Here is an 8,168-nt window from a genome sequence, read left to right on the forward strand (position 1 = left end):
AGGACTAGAAATGGTCTCATGTCATGCCGACGTCCTACTTTTCATTGCGTCAAAAAATACTTATCTTGTTTTCTATTATTCTAGATTCTAAAGAGCCCAACCAGCGGCGCACTGTAAATAAGTATTAGACACGAAATGTCTACTGTATAGCCCATTAACATTAATCTTATTAAACTTGTTCTTTGTAAATTCATATCACGCAATTGACAAATATGTATATGTAGCAGCTTCTCCTAGTTAAACAGTTTATACGCTGAGCTAAAAGAAATGTACGTGTTTCTGTGTTTAATTGTTTTATATGAATTGCGAAATTTTTCACAAAATGAATTTATTTCACCTACCGCTAGCGCAGCTCCGCTCTCTCTCCTCTCTCGTCTCTCTCTCTCTCGTGTGCTCCTCTCTCTCTCTTCTCTCTCCTCTCTACTGCTCTCTCTCTCTCTCTGCACTTCTCTTTCTCTCGATCTCGTCATCTCCATCTCTTCCTTTCTCTTCTCACTCTATCATCTACTACTCTACTCACATCTCTCCTTTCTCTCATCTCTCTCTCTCTCTCCTCTCTCTCTCTCTCTCTTTCTCACCGACCTCCTTCTTTTTTCCTCGAAAAATATTTTATGTATTTCATGTAGTCAAATACAAGTTTCCTCTACACACACACACCACACACACACACACACACACACACAGCACACCACACACAAGTCCAACATCCGCCGCGGGTACACGCAACGCTGTACAGGCGCGTCTGTTTAAAGACAGCATAAGGGCATCGCGCCGGCCATATCAACGCACATATATATATATAAGCAGAGACTCAATTGCAGCTGATTTTTTAAACGTAAAATGGCCCAGAAGATGGTTTGATTAAGAAATGAGTCAGCAGTTTTAGGACTACCCGTGACCGAGCCAAGGTCCGCAAGGATGGGCAACGGTAGACCAGAAGTTTCCATAATCGGGTTGACCTCAACGTGTAAAATGACCGAAGGTGCGATAATGCCTACATCATTCAGCGATCGCCTGGATTGTTATTAGTTTCATACAAACTGAACTCATAAGAAAATTTGGCGAGTAGAAAAAAATCCACTTGACGCGACTCCGTGATATAGAGCCCTTTATATAGTGATGAGAAATCCGCAAGTAAAACCGCCATTTAAAGGAGGAAGTTATGATTCAAGATTAGGGAGAGAGGGAGGAAATAGACGTAGATGGAGATGAGAGTAATGAGAGAGGAGGGAGAGAAAGAGAATAGGTAAGATGGAGACAGAGGTTATGGTAAAGAGGAGGGGAGGCAAGAGAAACGTAAGATGAAGATTTAAGAAGGTAAATGGGAGCGAGGGAGGAAGAGAAAGACGTAGATGGAGATAAGAGGTATGGAGAGAGAAAGGGAGGAAGAAAGGAGAACGTAGATGGAGAATAGAGGTCATAGGGAGAGCAGGGGAGGCAAGAGAAGAACTGTAGCATAAGGAAGAATTAGAGGTTTAATGAAGAGAGCAGGGCAGGTAAGAGAAATAATCGTAACAGAAGAATGGAGAATTCAGAGGATCATGAAAAGCGGGGGCGGCGGAAGAGAGTCGTCCGCACTGGAAAAAGAGGACCCCCCCACAGTAAAGAGGCTAATGGAAGGAAGGGGGCCCCAAAGGGGAAGAGAAAGTCAGCCATCAGATGCTGATGTCCGCCGACACGGCCACTCCCGCCTCCACACACACACACCCCACACACCACTACACCACACCACACACACACACACACCACACACACAACATACACACACAAACACACACAACACACAACCAGACACAACACAACACACCACAACACACACACACCACACATACAACACACTCACACACACACACACACACACACACACACACAACACACACACACAACGCGCGCGCGCGCGCGCACGCACACGCTTGCCACGTTTCCTAGCTTCCACTCTGCCTACGTGCCGAAACGCCGTAGTCGTGACAGACTCTACATAAATAAATACGGACAGTATATAAATACACGCGTGTACGCGCGCACACGCACGCACACACACACACACACACACACACACTACACACACACACACACACACACACACACACACACACAACACACACCACAACACACACAACACACACACACACACACACACACACACACACCACCATTACACAACGCCCAATTATGTCTTGACATCCGATACTTTACACGTAGAAGCAAAAAGTAGCCAATTAGAGGAACCCGTGTGGGACGTTTACGCATTTGCGGTACGGTAAAAATAGACGCGTCCGGTTTGTTATCTCGCTTTAATCTTAGATGGGTCCAAGGTCTTTACTGTGTTGTTTGACGCAGCGTTATATTATACGACACAGAGAACTGTACCCGACTGAAGTGTTCCGCCAAAATGGCTACTATCTTAGCTGTTTGTGAAACGGCTTCAGCGATTATTAGCACAAGTTTTAAAGTTATCATTCTGGCAAATGAGCTTCATATACAGCCAGTGAGACGTGCAGAGCTAGCACAGACAGTGGAAGCTATCGAGCCTATAATACTTTGTGTTAAAGAGATAGAAAACGACAATCGCGTGAGCACAATCAACAAACCTCTCCTCCACTTAATGAAAGCCCTCAAAAGTAAGATTTTGGGCCCAAGGATAGAGAACATGGGTCCCAATAAAACCAATGTGCCTAACCCTAACCCTAACCCTAATTCTAACCCTAACCCTGACCCTAACCCTGACCCTGACCCTAACCCTAACCATAACCATAACCTATTATATTTATATTGATGTAAATGACATTGGTTTTATTGGTACCCATGTTCTCTATCTTGAACCAGATTGGCCCCCTATAGGTCAATCTTAATAAGATTCTTATTAATCAACACGTGTGACCTGTAAACATGTGCTATTTGTCCTGGTACCGAGTTGCACGGCTGCGATATGAACACTTTGGCTGAGAGGGTCTATGTCCCCCAGGTTACTGCCTGAACGTACCCTGGCCCTGGGTACGGTCCAGTACACAGGCACTTGAAGCGTTTCATCTGTAAACACACGCCGCCGCCATTGCTGCTACGCTCACTGACACATAAATATATAGTGTGTTTGTGTATTGTGTTAGTGTATAGTGTTATTTAGTGTATATAGTCTAGCCTATATAGTCTATAGTGTATAGTGTTATTTATGGACTATATATTTATGTGTCAGTGAGCGTAGCAGCAATGGCGGCGGCGTGTGTTTACAGATGAAACGCTTCAAGTTCAAGTGCCTGTGGTCCAGTAGACCTACCCTGGTACTATCTAATATGCCGGACCGTACCTCGCCTACTTCACTAACGAGTCTAGGGAGTCGCCTACGCCTACTCCCTAACCCTAACCATATCAGATAGTTACCAGGGTACGTTCTGGCAGTACCCTGGGGGACATAGACCCTATGACTATGAGCAACACTTTGCACAAAATCAATATGTACGTTAGTCTCGATCCCAGCTTCCCCCACTCAAGCATATTAGGTGGATGCCTAGCTACGCTTGTTCCACAGGCACTCGCGACTGGCTGGTCGGGGTTCGATAAATAGCAACCCCGTTTTGCGCCTACCATAGTGTGTATAAGAGTATATATGAGAGAAGGTATGAAACTAAATTTACCGGAAGTTTGCAGGCGACTTAGAACATGTGTCTCTGTAGCTAAATTCCAATAAAAACTGTCACATCACTTACGTACCTCGATCGGGGGAGCCTTATTTATTCCATTGCTGGTTACATTGTGCCGTGACGAAGCTGTAGAAGTATAATTTGTAGAGAAAATGTGTGCGACAAGCGTGAACCTAACCAACTGCGCAACGGAAGTCGACCCTATGCTTTTGAAGGACGCAATCTGATTGGTCGATGGGTTTATATGGCTGTATGGTCGTTTTGTTTAAAACACGTTAGCAGACTGCCAGTGTGAACACACCAATCAGATTGCGTTTTTCAAACGCATAGATTCGACTTCCGTTGCGCAGTTGGTTAGGTTCACGCTTGTCGCACATATTTTTTCTTCAAATTGTACTTCTACAGCTTCGTCATGGCACAATGTAACCAGCAATGGAATAAATAAGACTCCCCCGATCGAGATACGTAAGTGATGTGACAGTTTTTATTGGAATTTAGCTATAAAGACACATGTTCTAAGTCGCCTGCAAACTTCCGGTAAATTTAGTTTCATACCTTCTCTCATATATACTCTTATACACGCTACGGTAGGCGCAGAACGTGGTTGCTATTTATCGAACCCCGACCAGCTAGCCGCGAGTGCCTGTGGCTTTTTCCCTGATTTCAAAAACACCTCCTATCTCAGGGACAGGAAGGACCATATTTTTTACGCTGCACGGCAATATGCCTGGCAGCCGGGCACGGTCTTCGATTTCCTAAATGCCTGGCAGTTCCTAACTCTAACCCTAACTCTAACCCTAACCCTTGTTTACTTGAGATAACGCTGAAAATTATAAACTGCCGGGCATTTAGAAAATCAAAGACCGTGCCCGGCAGCCGTCAGATATATATGCCGGCTGCTGGGCATATAGCCACTCTGTATTTTTTACCCCCCTTTGCGCGGGCTTTTTGTGTCTTTTTATACCCCCTATCTCAAGACTCGGTAGAAATACACCCCCTATCTCTGGACTCTTCAATAATACACTCCCTTATCTCAGGTCTTTTCAAGAATACACCCCCTTATCTCAGGATTTATTTAAATGCACCAAGCCATCGGTTACAGCTCGTCAGTCCGAAGGGTCACTGGTCCGGAGGTTCACTAGTCCGAAGGCTCACTAGTCTAAAGGCTCACTAGTCCCAATGGAAAACTAACATTTTCACTGATATTATTTAGCAAATTGTATGATGATTAATGGCGCCACGTCATGGTTGGTAGCAGGCTGCAGGAAAGTGGAACGATAAATGTCATAAACATCATGCTGCAGATGGCCATGCACATACACTGTCACTGGTTAGAACGCTGCTGTGTATTTTCAGAAAACTGAACAAATAAAATTTTCTAGAGCCAAAAATGTACAAATTGTGTGAATTATGTTGTTTTATGGTGAACGAGGGGCGGTATTACGAGGCTAAATTACGTACAAATAGATACAAATTATCTGTACATTGGAATTTTCTTGGCGATAAGTGAGATTGGCAGTATTACGAGGGGTGGTATAATGAGGTTTCACCGTAGTCTACAATTTCGCCACATCCACACACCTCCCCCCCCACACACCTCCCCCTACATCCACTGTGAGTGTTTCGGACTATAGTGAGACTTCGGACTAGTGGTCCTTTGGACTAGTGAACCTTCGGACTAGTGGGCCTTTGGATCGATTAGTGAACCTTCGGACTAGTGGGCCTTTGGATCGATTAGTGAACCTTCGAACTAGTGGGCCTTTGGATCGATTAGTGAACCTTCGGACTAGTGGGCCTTTGGATCGATTAGTGAACCTTCGGACTAGTGGGCCTTTGGACTAGCGGGCAGTCACCCAAGCCATCGGTATCATTTCCGAAAGTCATTTTGAGCCTCAGTTTTGCATCTGGATTATCAATTCCTTATGGGCTGGTTTTAAACACCCCTTCTTAAAAATATCTCTAGGCCAGTTGAATAAAATACCCCCTTTTCTGTGTTTCTCCAGATAAACCTGCTAAATGTAACCCTTTTTAAAGGATTCTCGGGCCGGAGATAGCTGGACAAAACGTGCCCCTTTTCTGGAGAAATTTGGAATGCAGGTGCGGTGCATCCGTACCCATGAGGGGGGGGGCGGGGTCTAGATGTGTTACATTGTGTATAAAACTTGCAAACAATTAACCTGATAAACAACATCATGAACATGCACTCGATAGTGCAAGATGTAGTCACGGTCCAAGTCTAGCTTCGCACCACGCATTAGTTTAACCCATATGCTAAAACACATTTGCTGGGTCCCACAGGCACTTGGAACGTTTCAATAAAAAAATATGGTAAATATACACAAAATGTATTTACTACCAAAGCTTTAATTTTACTTTACTATTAAATATAGCTGAATATAGTCTCACCTGACAGTGGAAATATCACTGATTACACCAAGATTAAAAACACTAAGATTTTATGCAGTTATAGCATACACAAATGGATTTGACCACATCGTAACAGCAATAAATTTTATCGTGTGCCGATAATGCCTAATGGCAGAATTGGTAAACTTGTATTTGTGTCGGTGAGTAATTGAAAACAAGTGCGTAATTTGCGAGAGCCTGTACTTTTTCTACTTCAGATAAGCGGTGGCGCCACAAGCTAGTTCAAGATAACAGAAAACGAATGTTTACGAAACTAGTTCAAAACCAGTAGTTCGAAATTGGCACTTTTTGGTGAATAAAAAGGTTCTAAGACATTTTATTGTTACTCTAGACAATTGCTGTTACTCAAGCAATAACGGTAGGTGTCATGAAAGTGGTGAAAACACTGGAAAACTCTCGCAATAGTTACTTTAACTTAATGTTTCTCTACTTTCTTTCGCCTATTATTGGCGTTAATTTCCTGTAAATGCCATTCAAATGCTCCTCTGCAACACACAAGTACACCGCACGCATGCCCGCAGACTCGGTATGTCGAATTTGGGGGGTCAAGGGTCAAAGGTCAAGATTGTTAATGGAGGGGGAATATTTCCCCCTTAACTTAACACGTTCAACGCTGCCTGGGTTAACAATGCACCTGCCGCCCTGTGCTGAGATTTTCGCGTTTTTACCGCTTAGTCACCTATTACACAAAATGTTTTTGGCAGGTTTAACTAGCTATAAAATTATTTATAATTAGTGGCTAGTATAATATAGATATAAACTTACTCTCAATTTACTGCTATATGCGGTTGATTAGGAATTTAGCAAATCAAATACAAGAAGCTTGTTTTGACATTGAAAATGTAGGATGAAGCCTTGAAGGTTGACTGCTATGCTGATTCTGGCTGCCTTGCTGATGCTGATGCTGCGCGCGCAGGTACACGTGCGTACGTGCGTATGCACGTACCCGTGCGTGCGTGCGTCCGTGTGCAAGTACACGTGTGCGCGTTCGTGCGTGCGTGCGTGCGTGCGTGCGCGCCTGTGCACGTACACGTGCGTGCGTGCGTATGTAGGTACACGTGCGTGCGTGCGTGCGGGCCTGTGCACGTACACGTACACGTGCGTGTGTGCGTGCGTGTGCACCTACACGTGCGTGCGTGCGTGCGTGCGTGAGTGGGCACGTACACGTGCGTGCGTGCGTGAGTGTGAACGTACACGTGCGTGCGTGAGTGTGAACGTACACGTGCGTGCGTGCGTGGTTAAACAACTGACGACTTGCGTCCAGTTCTTGGACATGCTAATTGATTGCTGACGAGCCAAACTAATCCCGTCTGCTTATTGTACTAACAATCGCGGCGCGTGCCGCATCTCGTATCTATCCTTCGTCGTTTACATCACTGCCCATTTCATGGTAGCATATTCCAGTGGTATATTGTATATAAATATGACTGTGTGGTATTTACCTAGGTATTCAATTCGAGGTTCTTTTTATCTGTCTACATTTTGTAGCATTTTTGTGAGAATTGCCTTGTCGTATGCGTAGAGCATAACTTTGCAGAATATGTTTGGTCTATCAGCATAAATAATATATAAGCATAATATTAAATTGAAATGTTTATATTAAACCATTCCGTCGTGTCTGTGCCTTGTATTTGTGTCGTACTAAATATACATATAGTGGTTAGAGCTAACTTTAGTCTAGTCTATATTACTAATGAACGTGACTACACTACACGCAATGTATTTCGACAGCGCCCACCAGTGATTGTTGGCTAATTCTAGAACAAAATGCAAGAAAATACCATTGTTGTTTATAATGAACTTTCTCTCTCTCTCTCTCTCTCTCTCTCTCTCTCTCCTTTTGTCCTACTCATTATTTGTGTCTAATTAACGCCCACAAGATAAACCTCCTGACTCAACATGGTGTCAAGAATAGTAAAAGACCGACACAGTAAATAGGACAGTGGTGATGCCCAGTTTTCTCAGTTTGCCCATGTCTATGTGTAGACAAGTCAATGCGGTAATGTACGTGCATGCTACACGCGCCGTTAGTCTCTGATTCCTACTGGATTTTTGGATGAGCACAGTTCGACTTATTCTGACTATCCGTGTGGAACTTTAAAA

The 8,168-nt window shown here is 44.0% G+C and overlaps 1 protein-coding gene across 2 annotated transcripts in view; it reads left to right on the top strand.

Moving 5' to 3' along the window:
* The first annotated feature begins 2,171 nt into the window (after window positions 1-2,171).
* LOC106808573 overlaps window positions 2,172-8,168 on the top strand; it is a 23,965-nt gene continuing 17,968 nt past the window's right edge. The window contains exon 1 of one of the 2 annotated variants that reach the window (XM_014811336.1): window positions 2,172-2,255. Coding sequence is in view for 1 of the 2 variants with exons in the window: in XM_014811335.1 (XP_014666821.1) it covers window positions 2,393-2,621 (229 nt within the window). In the remaining variant the exon portion in view is untranslated. Of the gene's footprint in view, window positions 2,256-2,333; window positions 2,622-8,168 lie in introns of those variants that run through there. The other variant, XM_014811335.1, reaches the window with a different exon arrangement.

The sequence above is a fragment of the Priapulus caudatus genome, unplaced genomic scaffold (genome assembly GCF_000485595.1).
Source record: "Priapulus caudatus unplaced genomic scaffold, Priapulus_caudatus-5.0.1 Scaffold287, whole genome shotgun sequence".
Lineage (NCBI taxonomy): Eukaryota > Metazoa > Priapulida > Priapulimorpha > Priapulimorphida > Priapulidae > Priapulus > Priapulus caudatus.